This window comes from Jaculus jaculus, chromosome 14 (assembly GCF_020740685.1).
Source record: "Jaculus jaculus isolate mJacJac1 chromosome 14, mJacJac1.mat.Y.cur, whole genome shotgun sequence".
Classification (NCBI taxonomy): domain Eukaryota; kingdom Metazoa; phylum Chordata; class Mammalia; order Rodentia; family Dipodidae; genus Jaculus; species Jaculus jaculus.
Window position 1 is genome coordinate 73356220 of NC_059115.1, and position 18388 is coordinate 73374607.

The 18388-nt window shown below is 43.8% G+C and overlaps 1 protein-coding gene across 1 annotated transcript in view; it reads right to left on the bottom strand.

The window, feature by feature from the left end:
* The window catches only part of Adgrv1 (adhesion G protein-coupled receptor V1), a 535418-nt gene that overhangs the window by 91486 nt on the left and 425544 nt on the right, over positions 1–18388 (bottom strand). The window contains exon 85 of the mRNA XM_045133393.1: positions 1518–1675. Coding sequence (XP_044989328.1) covers positions 1518–1675 — 158 coding nt within the window. The remainder of the gene's footprint in view (positions 1–1517; positions 1676–18388) is intronic.

Sequence of the window (18388 nt, forward strand, 5' to 3'; positions counted from 1 at the left end):
AACTATTGGATACTCTCGTTATGGGAGCAGAGGAACTAGAAATACAATAAATATTTTCATTTCAAAAGCCTGGACAGAACCAATGCTTCTATTAATATCTTATTGCAGTTTCCTAGTGGGCTCGGTAGTTGATATGCACTAACAACATCTTCAGTGCTTGAGGGCTCTTGTTTCAAAAATCAGAGTAGCACTTACCTACTCTTGGTGCTGGATCATATCAAGATGTGTGTGGGAAGATTTAGGCCTTCAAAGAATTAATTCTCTATGTCAGACCCTGACATTATCACTATCGATAACATATAAACAGTGGTACTTTTGAATCAATATCATGCAAATAGTGGCCCATTTATATTATTACAAAACAAAACAAATCTTATTTAAGAAAAAAAAACTTCCCCTCCAGACAAGAATAGACATTTTAATAAAGTGAATCCCAAATTGAATAAAAGCATCACTTTTGAGTCAATTCTGGGTCCTTCGAAATAGAAGGCTTTCTACTCTGAATATTACCATTTTGCAAACAAGTGCCTTTAATCACTGAGTCATCTCCTAAGTCCTGAACTATTTTATTGAAGAATTTAAGGTAATTCATAAGTTAATATTTCTGCCTATACATTATGAAATGTTGAGTGAGCGAGAGTAGGTTCCAAGATCTTGCAGCAATACCACAAAGAGATACAGAAGAGCCCTTTTCTCCTCCCTCCACAAATGAGTACATGCGCATCCTAAGCCTGAGCCGGGTCAGGAGCTAGGAGGCGCCCTCCCCCCCACAACCCCCTTCATAAGCCTGTCCTCAATAGCTCAGCTACCCACACAGTATTCAAGTGAAAGTCTCTTTCCGTAGGTGTGTGGCTATTGTTCCTAGTTAAGAAAATTCCTAGGAAACTCTCATCTAACAACAACAGAAGAATCCAGTCATAAAACCCTGGGCTGAGTATGATTCAAAGGGGGAAAAAAAAAATGACCTGCGGGGAAAGCCCGTGTGAGCTGGAAAGATCTGCACTCTTGAGCCACCAGACAACCACGTGTTGTCACTTACGAAGCTGTCTGGTTACATATGGCTTCAAACTTCTGTCCGCACGCTCAGCATGCCACGTGCCAGACACAGCGCTCACGAGCACTGTGGGGGCCCGTGACTCTGCGCGGGGGCCACGGCACCTGTGGGAAGCGGATGGACGGATGGACGGATGGACTGGCAGGACAGGCCGCGCGCGCGGCGCTGTTGCGTAAGCTGGGCAAGGCCTGGGGCGGCAGCTCCCGGGGGCTGTGACTCGGGAATAGCACGCGAGCTCAGGGAAGAACCGGAGCCTGCAGTCGCGCCCGGAGCGCCTCGGAGACGGCGGTGCCCGCCGCCGCCAAGTAGCGGGCGCTGCAGGGCTACAGCTGACTTTCTGGTTTCAGAGCCAAAAGCGGAGCCGAATTTTCCTGCTTTCTATAAAAAGGTAAACACTCAGCGTCCTTTCCCGCCTCGCTGGGAAGTTCCCCTCTGCAGAGAGCAAGCGGGACGCCCGGCCCACCTGCGGCGTTGGCTCTCCCTCGGAAGACGTCGTCGTAGGCGGCCCAGCGCGGCTTGCGCAGGTAGGCGTGCGCGCACAGCACGAGCACCGCCACGAGGCACGCGAGCGGGACGAGGGCGGCCGTGAGCAGCGCCGCGTGCGCGTCGGGGATGAAGCACCTGCGGGAGACAAGCGCAGCGTGAGTACTCCTCCTCTCTCGGCGCTGCGCGCTGGCTCTGGGTGTCGAGCGGGCAAACGCGAGTCAAAGCTCGGCCAGGTGCTCAATGGGAGCTGCCTTACACTTACCTCTTGGGATCTCAGACGATTTCTCAAAAGGCCACGGGCAAATGAATCTCAGAGCCACAGCCTAGACACACCTCAAAGATGCAGGTCGCAGGGGGAATATTTTATTGTAATGCTTTGATTATTTTTGATTTTTTTTGAGAGGAGATATGAGTGAGAAAGGGGGAGACAGAGAGAGAGAGAGAGAGAGAGAGAGAGAGAGAGAGAGAGAGAGAGAGAGGAAAGAGAAGGGCATGCCAGGGCCTTTTGCTACTGTGAATGACTTCAGATGCATGTGCCATTTGGCACATCTGGCTTTACATAGGTTCTAAAGAATCAAACCCAGGCTTTCAGGTTTTGCAAACAAACGCCTTTCATCACTGAACCATCTCTCTAGCCTCAGCAGATTTTATTTATTTAACTTAGGTTGTTTCCTTCTCTGTGTGTGTACACGTGTGTATGCACATGCAGGAGTGCACCAGGGTCTCTTCTACACCAGGGCTTATATGGGTGCTGAGGAACCTAACCCTAGCTAATAGGCCTTGCAAGCAAGTACCCTCCACCAATGAACTGTTTCTTCAGTCCCATATATGACATTTTAAAAGGTTGTAGATGTCGTAGAGTATGTCTGCACTTTGGAATCAGAGTGGCACTGACCCTCAGTGCCACACCTTGAATAAGAGAGGTCAGCTGTATTTCCTCAGCTTTTCTATGCCTTTCTCATCTTTAGAATAAGGATTATTATTGTAACAGCATCCACACTAGAAATTGCTTGTGAAAAATTAATTGAATTAACTCATTGCTTAGACATTATTTAAACTGCCATTTAAAAGCCTTTTCATTTTATTTATTTATTTCCTTACTTGAGAAAGAGAGAGAGAAGAGAAACAGAGAGAGAGAGAGAGAGAGAGAGAGAGAGAGACAGAGAGAGAGACAGAGAGAGAGAGAGAGAGAGAGAGAGAGAGAGAGAGAATGAGCACACCAGGGTTTCCAGCCACTACAAATGAACTCCAAACGCGTGTGTTACCTTACGCATCCGACTCATGTGGGCACTGCGGAATGAAACCTGGGTCCTTGAGCTTCACAGGCAAGACCACTAAGCCATCTCTCCAGCCCTAACCCTGCCTTTTCTAGGTTGAAGTGACTAGTGAATGCCTCTCCTTTTCTATACATACACGGACACATACACATACATGAACACACACACATGAACACACACACATATGAATGCATACACATATGCAGGGTCGCTCTTTCTCTCTCACTGCTGGGGACTTGATAATAAAGCATTTCTCTGCTTTACTTTCTCTGGCTCCATGTTCTTGGCCTAAATATCCTTTGACAAAAGCCTGGGAGAACAAATTCTTAAATCTGAGGATTCCCAGGAGTCGGTCATTGCTGTGAACTCGAGATCCTCCTATCTCAGACTCCCAAGTGCTAAATATAGGCATTTGCCAGCATATCCAGTCATGATGGTTTTATTATATAAAATGTGATTAGCAAGGAGACGTGTCTCTTTTCTATTTTTCTAAACTTCCTCTCTGTGTCTTGATACATGATATCTGTAAACCTCTATTACAATACAGCCATAAACACTAGACCTTGAAGAAAACTCAAGAAAAACATAGTTTGTTTGGAAGAAAATTTCAAAATGCAAAATATAGATCGCTGGGGAAATACTCATTTTTTTTTCACGGTGAGAAAATAGTTCTGAATCTTATGTTTACACTGAGATACATTATTAAAAGCCTTACTCAAGTATCACTTTTACTGAATACTGACTGCTCAATGCATCCCTAGTGTAAACAAGCGACACTGTAAGAGAAATTTCAAAACATTCCCTGTCTGCAAAGCAATGTCAGAATGAAGACTTTTCTGATTTTAGAAATTTAGAAATCTAACTTGGATGACACAAAGCCTGCATCTTTCACTGTGCCCCACCAATATGCAGAAAGGCCTACTTCTTCTAGGTAAAAGCCCCATGATTAAATAGAATGGCTTTGGTACTGAATATGTCTCTGTACTAAAAGCCGAGGTCATCCTGGGGCGGTGGCTCAGGAGGCAAAGTGCTTGCTGCAGAAGCATGAGGAGCTCCCTAGCACCCATACAAGTAAGGCCCGGCATAGCTGTCCACATCTGTTATCACAGAACTAGGGAGGTAGACAGGAGGACCCCTGTGACTTGCTGAATCACTAAGCTACCAATATAGTGAGACCCTGTCTCACACACACACAAAAATGGTGGCTGGATGTGATGATGCATGCCTTTAATCCCAGCACTTGGGAGGCAGAGGTAGGAGAATTGTCATGAGTTCAAGGCCACCCTGAGAATACATAGTGAATTCCAGAGCAACCTGGGCTACAGCAAGACCCTACCTTGAAAAACAATCTAACAAAAATAAAACCCCCCGAAACAATAACAAGGAGGATGAGGGTTGAAGAAGACGCCCAACAGCTCTGACCGCCACATCTGCATGGGTATCTGTACCCCTCCCCCACACCGCCGCCTCTGCATGGGTATCTGTACCCCTCCCCCCACAGAAGTGCTCCTGTTTCTGACAGCAACATTTTACATTGGCTTCAAATGACTAGTGATTCTCTCACTGGAATGACAGAGTCACTGACGTAGCCTGTTCTGAAAGGAGGTAGAAAGATTCAGGGACTGATGAAGGCGGGCTCACAGGTCGCACTGCAGTGCTTTTCTCTTTGAAACGTGTCATGACTGAATCAGGGTACGGTGGCACAGTCACTTTGAAGTCACGGATGCCATGGGCACTTCAAGTGTGCCACAGCCCCCCTGCCGCCCCTCCTCTGCAGCTCCCTTCCACCACACTTCCTGAGCCCCAGAGCTTGTGGCGGAGAGATGTCATGTGCTGCTGAGCTCTCAACAGTCACTTATTCTCGGGACTATGACCAGTTCTGACCACGCTCCGCATAAAGAAACTTCTCTAACAAAAAGTAACCTATGGGCACCCACAGAAATATTTTGAGGATAAATCAATGGGCACAACATGTCCTTCTAGCCAAACAATAGTCATAGCTTAGGGCCTGGGACCTTTCCAGCCACTGAGTAGGTTTTCAGTACCAGGTATGAATTCCCTCCTGTGGAATGGGCCCCAGATCCTATCAGAACGTAGTTGGCTACCTCCACAACAGTCAAACCACTACTGCACCGGTGGGCATATCTTGCCCAGATGATAGTTGTATAGCTGGCAGGATCTATTACTGGGTAAGAACATTGATAACCTTTCTTCCCCAGCACTATGACAGCTAGCCAGCAGAGAGAGAGCTTCCAGCTCTGTTCCAGCTTGATTTCTCAGTGTCCCACAACTAAAGCAGGTGGTGTCTTTAGCAATGAAGTCTTATGGCAGCTCATAATCTGAACACTTTCTTGTTCTAAAGTCTGGTTTAACGTCTTTGCAAACTAATAGTCATTTAAATTTTCTGGAAGATTTTATAAAGTTTTTTTTTACCACATATATTTTTAAGTGCAAAATATAAGTGAGCTTATATCCTATCCTTATAGAAAGAACATTACCAATCAGATCTTCTTCCAATCCAATAAAATAATAGGTATATTCAGGTAGTTTGGGGATTTGATCACATGAAAGTGACGTGGGGTGCTAGGAAACTGTCATGTTAGAATGGTCTCTGACTAAAAATAGAACAAACTCTGGGGGGGGGGGAACAAAGGTAATGATGAACAGACACTTCTGTGTACACACCAGGACATGTGGTTGGTTTACATGCCAGAAGCTATTGTTTTAAGAACAGATCTGAAAAAAGAAAACAGAATAGATGTGTCGGATACTGGAAAACAGACTGAGACCATGTGGATTTCCTTTCCTGAGAAAGGTGTGTAAAGTGTGACCCTGGGAATTACCAGCTCACGCAGCTGCAGAAGGCTCCTGTGACTGTGCCAATACCAGGCACTGGGCTCTTTTCTACTTTGGCACTCACTTAACTGACTTCTGCTGTTCCCTTTTAAACATTCCTAGGCCTCCCCTCCTTGTGCTCATTATTACCCACAGATAATCCTAGTGTTTCAAAATCTTGTCAGGACTTCATTCTTTTCTATTTTTATCCAGATGAAACTAGTAGATGCTGTTCCGTTCCTTTCAGATGCTCCCTCTTCCAAGTCCTCCCTCAGAGCACTCATAATGCCTCTGGTCGCTTTGTACTTTAGTAAGATTGTTGCGTCTCAGCAGCACTAATTTATTGAGAAGTTTCCCCTGTGTCATCTCACTTGATTTTTAGGTCTTATGATGTGTGTGTGTGTGAGGGGGTGTTCAGTTTATTCATTCCTACATGGAATCAACTGAAGCAGGAGCTCAGAGGCATGTAGGAAGGACACAAATTTCACTTACCACCACGGGACACACCAAGATGGGCAAATGGAGCTCGCTGTTCATGAGGCTGTGATTTGAGTTCTTTAAAAGATTTGTAAAGGGAAAGTTGACTCTGGAAAACTGGGAGACTTGAGGAGAGCCAGATAGCTGACATCTGGGTTACATAGGTAATGAAAAAGTAACATATGTTGGGCTGGAGAGATGTCTTAGTGGTTAAGGCACATGCCTGCAAAGCCTAAGGACCCAGGTTCGATTCTTCAGGTCCCACATAAGCCAGATACACAAGGGAGCACATGGATCTAGAGTTCGTTTGCAGTGGCGGGAGGTCCTGGCATGCCCATTCTCTCTTTCTCACTCATTCTCTTTCTCTCTCTCTCTCTCTTCCTCTGACTATAATAAATAAAAAATAAAATCTTTTTTTAACAAAAAATAACAAATGTTTGTCTCCAAGGACTGAGGGCTTTTCAAAACGTCAGTGTCACTCACAGCTCATCTGCCAACCTCCCTAGGGGATGGGTCTCCAGAGTTCTCCCCGATGTGTCCACAGCCAGAACTGAGATCGCTGCTTCCACCAGTGTTTCCTTGTGCACGCTGCTGCCTTGCTTTGTTTGAAGAGCCATGAAGATGGCCTTCCAGTTTTATTCTATGAATTCACTTAGGTTTAATCAACCAAGGACAGCTGATTCCTCAGCCAGAAGTCATCTCCCTGCCAGGTAGCAGCCATGATGCTAGAAGGAGCTGTGTAAACTGGAGGAGAGAAAAGTCATCTACAGTCTGAATAAGCACCGAATCCTGAGAGCTTCAGAACCAACCAGACAGGCAAGATGTATCTACTGGTGCAATAGTGGCACATAAGTTACGGGGGAATCAACTGTTCTCTGATTGGATATGGGTCTCACTCAGCAGGGACAGAATTCATGCCTGATTCTGAGAACCAAGTCAACAGCCTATGGCTTGGAAAGTGACAGAACCTAGGGAGAAGCTTCCACTGTTCTTTGGTTAAATGGAGACATTACGCCCACCAAAAAAGACTTCTACGTGTATACACTTAAGCCTTTTAGTTATCAAAGTTCTAAATTTTGGTTCAAGAGCCCTCTTTTCCAGTTGGCGGCAGATAGCAGAAGACCTAAGACTTATCAAATTGACACGCAGCGGAAGCCCGGGTTTCACGCTGGAAGAGTCCTGTGCCATAGCCACCGAGGACCAGCGAGCACTGCAGATGCCTCCGTCCGCACAGAGGACCTACTGCTTCTCTCACGCCAGTCGAGAGCAGTCTCTAGGACATGGCAGGAGGCACTGAGCACAGCCAAAACTCGCCAAAGTAGGAAACAAGAGGCTGGGCTGGAGAGATGGCTTAGTGATTACAGCGTTTGCCTGCAAAGCCAAAGGATCTTGGGTCTATTCCCCAGGACCCACAGAAGCCAGATGCACAAGGGGGCGCCTGCATCTGGAGTTCATTTGCAGTGGCTGGACGCCCTGGTGCACCCATTCTCTCCCTCCCTCTTTCTCTCTCTCAAATAAATACATAGAGTATATTTAAAAATAAAAGGAAGGAAGGAAGGAAGGAAGGGAGGAAGGAAGGAAGGAAGGAAGGAAGAAAGGAAGGAAGGGAAGGGAAGGGAAGGGAAGGAAGAGGCTGTTGAGGGCTCAACACAAAAGTAGATTTCTACCATGCCCACAACGGCTCAGGAAACATTTTGGAAGAGGGGGTTGAAAACAATGTAAGAGTCTCAGAGTATAAAAGTGTATGTTGGGGTGCTGTCCTGCTGAAAAGGAGTGACTAGGTTATTCATGTCCCCACAGTGAACATGGACACCCGCACAAGACCAGCACTGTCCTGAGGCCATCAACAGTTTGATGTGGAGGACAAAAGGAATAAGACACTGAACCAGTGGAAGGACTACCTTAAAAAAGGAGGGACCTCAGGGGATGGGGGAAGAGGATAGGGAGCAAAAAGGATGAAGGCATGGGAACATGATCAAATTGCTCTACGTTTATATATTAAAGCTCTCAATAAAAGCATACTGTTCATTCTGGGAGTGGATTTTGGGTCATTTCATGGTGGAAAAAGATTAGACCTATCATAACTCTTACAGGTATTGTTAATTTTTGGACCCTGTATATTCAATTCTTTTTATTTTTATTTTTATTTTTAGGAGTGGGATCTGTGCCCCAAAATATTTTTATTGACAATTCCCATACATATGCATACACATGGACAATATACCATGATCATAATCTCTTCCCATTATTCTCTCTCCTCTTTTTTTTTTTAATTTAATTTATTAGTTTTCTTATCAGCAAATACAGGCAGTTTGGTACCATTGTTTAGGCTCATCCATGACCTATCCCCTCCCAATGGCTCCTCCTTGTTGATGTAAATGGGTCATGCATTGTGGAGTTAGCCCACAGTTATTGGTTATATTCAATTCTTATCTTAACTTTATCTCTGCTTGTTTTCAGTCAGCTCACACTCAGATGGTCCTGAGACAATCTACCTCTGTCTACCTGGATTCCCTTGATCACTCTCCAAGGCCCAAGAGTCTACAGGAATGGGAACCCTAGAGACCTCCAGTGTGCCGTGTGCCCACTCCCCTGACCTCTCGGCTTCGATTCTTTTTTCCCAACGTTTTCTTCCAGGCCTGTCTTCCTGCACACTGCCAAAGCACTTTCAGGGTCCCTTAGGTAGTACCACTGGAGAAGTTTCCCAAGTGCCACACCCAAGGACCCAACTTGAAGAAGCCAGATTGGTCTCTGCCCCAGTTCCAGAACAGCTCTGAGGGTTGCTACATCAGAGGGAGAATTGAAGCAGTTTAGGGTGACTGGGCCCTGAAAGTAAACAAGAGGAATGTTCTTAAGGTCTCCACTTATTAGATCAGAGAAGAACCTGGCTTCTCCTTATCTCTTGCCTAGAGGAGTTCCCTAGACCTGTTTTCCACACCTGAGCCCCTCCCTGGAAAGGAGCATTCCTGGAAGGTTTACATCTGATCCTGACACTGTGGTTGGTTAAGCTCAGCTCTGAAACTTGACATCATGGTTGGTTGGCTCAGACGCATTCGGAATCTACCAATGACCCCAATGGGGGGCGTGGGGCAGCCTTTACCCCTCACCTCTCTCATGACAAGAGCCCTCGGTACTTCCTCCTCTTTCTTTCTCTTAATCTAATAAAGTCTCTCTAAACCTTAAAAAGAACTGTTCATCATTTTTTGGAAACTGGTTCCTACGTTATGAGAAAATGTAGCATGTTTGTTCACTGGCTTCATTCATTGAAGAATAAAGATGCTCCTCATTATGTCAATACATTTATATTTGTAAATAAAATTTAGGCCAATATTCACTATTCCTTTGCTCTCACGTACTACTTATTTTCTTTCCAATGATGATGTCTCTTATTTTGCACACATTTTTATTCACTTATGGATTTATGTTTGCACATACTTGTGTGTGTACACAGTTCCTAGACCATCAAGAATGACAGGACCTATGAGAACAATTTCATTTTCCTGAATTAAAAAATATATCATGTGTATATATATATGTGTGTGTGTGTGTGTGTGTGTGTGTGTGTGTAGCACCTTATGTTTTATATAATTAGTAAAATCTAACTGCACATACATGTCTCAGTAAAAAGGCAAAATGTACTTACATAGTTTCCAAGATGAATAATGGACTCATATTAATAGATTAGAGGTTGTTGATGAAAAACGGTCTGAAATATATGAGACCCTGAATAATTTTTAATTTTTTCAAGTAACTCAAGTTTGGCTAGTCTGTTCTCTGACTGTGAGGACATTGTGGAAATCAACTGGCCAGTGCCTGCCAGCTTCACTCCAGGTAGGTTCCAATGAACTGAGCCCCTTGAAAATTTCATCAGAAAAAAGGTCAAGCTGACTTGTTATATTTTTGCATGTACTAATGCTCTATGTTCTTTCATAAAACAAAAGTGCTTGGTGCTGGGAAATGTCACTGTGTGAGAGCATTCAAAGGTGTCCTGCCCTTGCTTTTTGCTTAGCAAGCTCTTAATGGATTGCTAAAATGTTTTTTTTTTTCATGTTTCCATTTTTATTTGATGTTTGCAAAGGTAAAAAAAAAAGTCGATTCTTACATCAGTTAAAATGAGACTATCTCAAATGAGACCATGCAAAGCAATTCAGTGTGTAAAACAATCATTTCTCTTCAGTTTTTCTGACTTATACAACAATGTTTGATAAGAACTGGATGGCATGTGCTTGGTTTTTTACAATGTCTTTACAAAAACCACAGACAGGGTCAACTTACAATAACTTGTTTTCTGGTTTTTTCTTAGGCACATTGTAGTGCCTTCTTGTATCTGAGAATGGCAAAATGATAGTTCTTTCTGATTTTATGAAAATTGATCTATACAGGTGACAGTAATAATATGTTAATGTTCAAAAGTATATTCCTTCCCATACATACAGATATGTGTTTTCAAGCTTCTTTCTTTCATTAGCAGCACCCATGGATAACGACATTCCACTGGGATTGTGGGCACAGCCGCTTAGGCGCGTCCAAGTGCTCATTACACAGGCAGGGTGCGGGACTTTCTGATAGGAGGCTGATGCTGCAGATGCAATGCCATTTTAGATTTTTGAAGTATTGTTTTAATAAATTTTATACAGACCAGCTTGTGTTCTCTGTCTTTTAAGCCTTCAGTTTCAATGAACTCAAAAAAAAAAAAAAATTTAAGGTTAGTCTAGAAGAAATGGTAGACCATGTGACTTGGTAGCATAAATATTATTTCCTTTTCCTGAAAATCTTGCAAGCTTTGGCATGACCCTTTTCCAATACTCTTATAGTGACCTGTGTTTGCTCCATTTCCAGTTTGTGGAAGAGCGCCGCTGCACGCCACTTGATGCACTCTGAGCAGCAAAAGATCCTCACAGCAATGCTGGTGACTTCTCAAAGGGGTGAAGTAATTTCAAAGGAGGATAATTTACATTTTCACTATCACATTTTATATAATACTAACCACATTACATTTTATGTAAATTACGCTGATAGGGTTTTTTAAAATTAAAAAATATATATTTTATGTACTTATTTGCAAGTAGAGAAAGAGAGAATGGGTGCACCAGGGCATCTAGCCTCTACAAATGAACTCCAGGTATATGTGCCACATCATACATCTGGCTTTAGGTGGGTACTGGAGAACTGAACCCGGGTCGTTAGTCTTTGTAGGCAAACAACTTAACTGCTGGGCCATCTCTCAGCCTCTCATAGATTCGTTAGAAAAAACTTCCCCTCTCATTACCTTCTCTTATCCCCCAAACCCCTTCCACAGCACCCTTTCATTTTTCCAACTAGTCCCTTTTTGATTTTGATGTCTTTTTTACCCCCATCCTCCATCATCCATTACAGAATGCTGATGGGCCCAAAATTGTCCCGGTAAATGCAGAAGCTGCGAGGTCATGAATATATCGTCCACTTCATGTGTGGAAGGTGGTGTCCCAAAGCACTCCTCTCCATCCTCTGCTTCCTACATTCTTCCTGCCCCCTTTTCCAAACTGCCTCTGGGCCTTGGGGTGGTGGTGATAGAGACGTTTCATTTAGTGCTGAGCACTCCTCAGTCTCTTAGTGTCCGCGTTCTCACAAGCGCTGAGTCCCCACAGCACCGCTGCCAAGTGCAAAAAGATCCTCTGACCAAAGGTGACAGGAGCACTGATTGACAGGCATAAACATGACAGCTTCGAGGGCAATGTGCTGGGAAGGCTCACAGGTTCTTGTGATTTATTTCTACTGCATTTCCAACAGGACTAATCACTCAGTCACCCATTGAATGGTCATGATTGCAAGTTGTCAATAGTATCATTATATCTCAATTATAATAATCTTATTTGTTAGCTGCTGAGTTCTACTTCACTCTTGATACTCAGCACTTTAGGTGTGATTTTTTTGTGCAAGTGTGTGTGTGTGTGTACTGTAGTGTCTCTATGTAGCACACGTGTGTGTGCAGATGTCTGTGTCCCATGCACGTGTGCAGAGGCCCTAGGAGAACATCGAGGGTCTTCTGCTGTTTCCATGAGACAAAATCTCTCACTGAACTGGTTTCTGCCTTTTTCTTGGGGGGAAGGCATGCTGGTTGACTAGTGAGCCCCAACAATTCTCTCTCCTGTCTGTGTCTCTCTCCCCTAAACCAGGATTGGGGTTACAGGTGCATGTGGCCACACATAGCTTGTTACATGGATGCTGGGATTCAAACTCAGACCCTCATGCTTACACAACAAGAGTCCATGCTGAGTGATCTCCTCAGCCCCCAAGTTATGGCTTTCTAAAGCCATGTTTCTATTGACACAGTGTTTGTGGGTTACAATAAGATTATTTCAATCCCCACTTACATCGTATAACTATCAGAGTAATTTAATATCCATCATCCCACATATTGCTATGTTGGGTAGGGCTTGGGGATCTCCCAAGGGTCCATTGTGACTAGAGCCCAGGGTGGTAATGCTCATGAAGGTAAACCATTAGGAAACAAGGAGCTCCCATGGGTCACTGGAGTGTACAGTAGTTCTTATGTGTCTTCTTCAGTTCTAGAGAGAGGATAAAAGGGATAAGCCTGGCCTCACCCAGCGCGCTCTCTCTCTGATATTCCTCAACTGAGAAGTAATCTCGCTTTGTCTGAACTGCTCTTGTCACCTGCCGTGAGATGATGCAGCTGAGGGTGGTCTTCAACACCGGCCCTGCACTACCCTTGACGACTTTGAACCTACAGAAGTGATCGGCAAATAACCCCCCTTTTCTTCACAAGTAGCCCATTTCAGGTGTTCCTTTAGAATGATAAAAGACTCAGTGGTGTGTACACTTATCATTTCTTTTTGGTGGGAACCTCTCTTCTGTCTATTTGGGAATATGTAACACACTATGTTTATTTGCCCTACTGCGCAGCAGGACACCCCAACGATTCCTCCTGTCTACTTGTAAAGCTGACTAGCCACTCCCTGGACTTCCTTGCTTTCTTAAAGCTCCCTCGGTCACTGTTACTACTTTAGACTTCCCCCATGAAGGCAATTATATGCTGTTTGTCTTTCCATGTCATGCTTAATTTCCTTAACAGTGTCCTCCACATCCATACATGTTGTTGCCAATGACAGGCTTTCAGCCTTTTGAGAGAGGGAGAGAGACACACAGAGAGAGAGAGAATGGTTGGGCCAGGGCCTTTCAGCGGCTGTAAAAACTCCAGCCGCATGTGCTCCCTCGTGGGCATATGTGCCATTGCACTCTTGCGTCACTGCTGAGTCCGGGTATACTGGGGTCCAGAGGATTCGAACAGGGGTTCTTAGGCTTCACAGGCAAGTGCCTTAACCACTAAGCCATCTCTCCAGCCCAGATTTCAGCCTTTTAAATGGATAAATAGTATTGTATTGTTTGCTATCCATTCACCTGCTGTTGGACACTTAGGTTGCTGCTATAGAGGCTATTTTGAATACTGTTGCAATGAACATGGTAGTGAAGATGCCTATTCCATATAAAGAATGCATTTTCTTGAGCTATATAGTGAGTCGTGGGATTCCCATATCCTATGGCAGTGCTATTTTTATTTTTATGTTGGGAGAACCTCCTTATTATTATTACATATTAATAATGTATTAATTTACTTTCCCACCAATGGTGCATAAGAGTTTTCCCTTCTCCAAAGCATTGCCATAATTTATTGTTTCATGTCTTTCTATAGTGGCCACAAGAGATGGGATGAGATGATACCTTGTTATGAGTTTGATGTTTCTTTCTTTGATAATAAGTGATTTTGGGTATCTTTTCAAAGGTATGTTGGCTGTTTGTCTTCTTTGAGAATTTATTCTGGCATTTGCAATGTTTACACTTGATTATGATGGTGACAATAGTTGTTACTATTGCCTAGAGCTCATCATATCTTAAGGGTATTAACCTGGTCAGTTTTGTGATTATTTTTGCCCATTTTATAAGATGTCCCTTTACTGCTATTTGCTTTGCTGTGCAAAAACTTTCTCTGTAATCCCGTCTGTCTATTTTTTAAAGAATATTTTATTTATTTATTTATTTAAGAGAGAGAAAAAATGATGCAGATAGAGAAGAAGGGGCATGTCAGGGCCTCCTAGCCACTGCAAACGAACTCCAGACATACATGCCACCTTGTGCATCTGGCTTACACAGGTCCTGGGGAGTTGAACCTGGGTCCTTTGACTTTGCAGGTAAATAAGCGCCTTAACCACTAAGCCATCTATTCAGCCCCCATCTGTCTATTTTTGCTTTTGGTGCCTAGGCTTCTCAAGTTCCATTCAAAACATCTTTTCCAAGACTAATGTAATGATGGTTTTCCCTCTGTGTTTTCTTATGGGAGTTTTGTAGTTGCTTATATGTAAGATCTTATTACATTTATCAGTTGATTTTTGTAACGGATGAGATACAAGGATCTGATTTTGTTCATCTGCATCTGTATACCTCATTTTTCTAGTACTAGTTATTGAAGAGATTGTCCTTTCCCCAATGTGTGATCTTGGCGACTTTGTAAAAAATCATCTGGTTGTAAATTTTTAAGATAAATTTATGGTTCTCTATTCCATTGTCTTGACTTATATAGCTGTTTTTGTGTCAGCATACCTTTTTCCATTTGAGAGCCCGCCTTTTATTGAGGAATCTTCAACAGACGGGCTGTTTTTTATGTGAGAGAATGAAGAGGGGGGGCAGGAAGAGAGAGAGAGAGAAAGAGAGAAAGAGAGAGAGAGACTATTGGTGCACCAATAGCTATTGTAATTAAACTCCAGATGCTTGTGCACACATGCAACCTTGAGCGCTGGGGTCACCCCGGCTTATGTGGGACCTGGAGAGTTGAGCATGGGTCCTTAGGCCTCTGAGTCAAGTGCCTTAACTGATAAGCCTTCTCTCCAACCCTGCCCAAGAAATTTTTACAAGACTACAGGTATACAGGTAATATGAAGTAGGTATACAAAGCATACACTTGCTGATCAATAGTCACAAAGAAATTTATTTTAAAATGACTCTTTGGCATATCACACACACACACACACACACACACACACACACACAATAGTCATGAACCTGAGCGGAAGTATTTCACGCAGCATTTATTCCTGTTGTGTAACATGAAGACACACACACTGCAGTGTGCAGGTGTTGTGTGTTCAGGACCAAGGCTGCGGAGAAACTGTACAAGGCACCATGGGTAAGTGCTGCCAGAAATACCTCAGATTCACTAATCAGTTGATTTTTAATCACTCAGAGGACATTTCATGTTCCTAAATCTATTACTGTTCCCCAGATTTTCATGAATCTCATAGTCAGCTGCATGACCCTAATATGAGGTTGTGGCCACCAGTTTAAGAAACCATGTCTAGCTCATCAAGATTATGTTCTGCACTGGGGAGACATGACTCAGGCCCTTGTTTGCAAGTCTGCCAGCCCAAGTTCAACTCCCCAGCACCCACGTAAAGCTATATGCAAGTGGTGCACGCATCTGTGGTCCCAACAGGCCTATGACAATGGGAGACAGAGCTAGGAGAATGTGGAAGCAGGTAGGTCAGTGAAGCAGCAAAAACAAAATAATGGGGCTCGAGAGATGGCTTAGTGGTTAAGGCATTTGCCTGCAAAGCCAAAGGACCCAGGTTCTATTCCTTAGTACTTATGTAAGCCAGATGCACAAAGTGGCACATGCACTTGGGGTTTGTGGCAGTGGCCAGAGGCACCTGCATACCCAATCTCTTTCTCTCTCTATCTGCCTCTTCCTCTCTCTTGCTCTCAAATAAATAAACAAAATGACAAGTGAGACCCGGTCTCAAGCAGAGTAGGGGAGAAGACACGCATCCTGAGGCTTCCCTTAGATATGCGCATGTGAACCATGGCACACGCACATCGCACACATCTCCCCACATATGAAGATATACACATTATAAGCACATACACATCGTACACATCCCCCCACATATGAAGATATACACATTATAAACACACACACACACATTGCACACACCCACCGTATATGAAGATATACACATATGCAACTAAACAAAAGTATATATTCTAAGACAACACTCTTAATATGTTCAAATCAGGTGGGTTCTAGAATTGGTCCACAGTGGACTATAAAGAGGTATTTATGGGTTTTTTTGGTGTTTTTTTTTTTTTTTTCGAGGTAGGGTCTCACTCTGGCCCAGGCTGACCTGGAATTCACTATGGAGTCTCAGGGTGGCCTCAAACTCACAGCAATCCTCCTTTGCCTCCCAGTGCTGGGATTAAAGGCATGCGCCACCACACCTGGCTATTTATGGGTTTTATATGTCTTATGATATTGTGAGTACAGCTGGAAACTTAAGACATATAATGGCCTGGTGGTGTACGTCTGTAATACTAGTTACTTGGGAGGCTTAAGCAGAGACCCACAGTTCATGTAGTTTCTTGGGCTACAGAGTAAATTTATGCTCAGCCTAGAGAAATTTAGTGAGATACCCATTTCTATATAGTGTCAATATATATATATATATGAAGAGGGCTAGAAATATAACTCAATGAGTGACTCATATCCCCACTGCAATTAGCAGGAGGAAGGAGGGAAGAGAGAGAAGGCTGTAAGGAGTACTTCTTCCTTGAAAGATCTTGAGGCTATATATATATATGGTAGTAACAAGAGAACAATGACAAAATGTATAATACACTCCTAATATTTGAGAGACATTTAATAAATATTAAAATTTTAAGCAATAATGGACCAAAATGGCATGTAAATCTAAGATGGAAAGCAAAAGTAACTGGAGAAGGAAAGGAGAGAAAGAGGATTAAGCTGAACCAGTTCGTGGGAAATTCCCAGTGTTTAGGAGCAAAGGGCACATTTCATTTCCCTAACGTCTGGCCATCTTAAGGGACAGAAGCAGAAGAAACATTTCAGATGGTCCACACTGTACAGTTCTGAATTAGACACTGGACAGAGAGGAGATGTCCAATAATCACCTTTCATTTAACCAAAGAAAACAGTCTTGCTGTTGAGGGTATGAAATGGAGAGCAGACAGAGGCCTTTAACCCATTGTTGGCCTGGGTTGAAGCATCTTACACAGGCACATGTGTTTGAACACTTGCTCTCAGGCTGCTGGAACTCTCTGGGGAGGCGGCAGAACCTTTTTGGACGTGGCGCTAAGGCTGGTGAAAAGTTACAGGGGACAGGCCTTGAAGGCATGCACACTTGTGGGTGTGGCCAGTGCTCTCTACTGGTCTTACAGCCACGTGAGACATCTCATCACGTGCTCCTGACACCATGAGCTTGGCCTCCCGCTCCTGCCCCCGCGGACCAAGCAGCTCCTCTTCCCTTCCAGGAAATGACAGCCTGGTACCTTCTGGAACAAGGAACCCATTTAAATCTTTTTCCCACAAAGTATGTCTGCCAGGTATTTGGTCACCACCACACAAAGGTAACAATACCCTGTTAGATTAAAATAATTCTGCTTACAGGAAAATATTGTTAAGAATCATGGCTCTGGGCCAGGCTCTTTGGAATAATCTTGGCTTCACCTCTTATCCACTTTGTGATTTGGGCCAATACTTCACTTCTTCATACTTCAGTTTCCCCAAAAATAAAATGGAGAGAACAACAGTCTCATAAACATGCAATGACAACCAAACAAGTTAATTCAGACATAGACTTGGGTCAGGGCTCCAGGAACTTCATGGAAGATAAATCTGGTTTTTATTATCATCTCTGACTAAGCTCAGATACTCTTGCTTATATGCAGTATGAATTCACTGAAAAAAAAAAAATGTGTTTTTTGACTGACCAGGGAAGAGTTCCTGGAAGAACTGTGTGAAACCTCTTCACCCTCCTGCAGTCTTGAATTCCTTTTCAGTCCTAAATCCCTTAACAATCAGCAGATGGTTAATGTGATTCACTCATGCAAATATTACCCCCGCCTGTGTCCACAGCACCTTGTGCCAGGGGAAGGAGGAAATCTTTCCCTTCATTGCTTTCCCCATGACTCATGTGGGTTCCTACAAAACCAGTGTTGCAACCTGCTTTCAATTTGAAGAGGGAAGGTAGTTGTGGAACACTGGAAGAGAGACAAATAAGCGAGCATACCTAAAGCGCTGTGATCACGCCCACAGCCCATGGAACTGTCCTGGCCTAGGAGGGTCAAAAGTGGACGCAGCTCTTGGCCCTGCACAGGCTTCTTTGGAGATTGAGGCTGCTGGACGCTCAGCCCTATAGCCCGTCCCTGACCCGTCCTCCAGCTCTCCTGTCCAGTGCCTCCAAAGGGAGGGGCC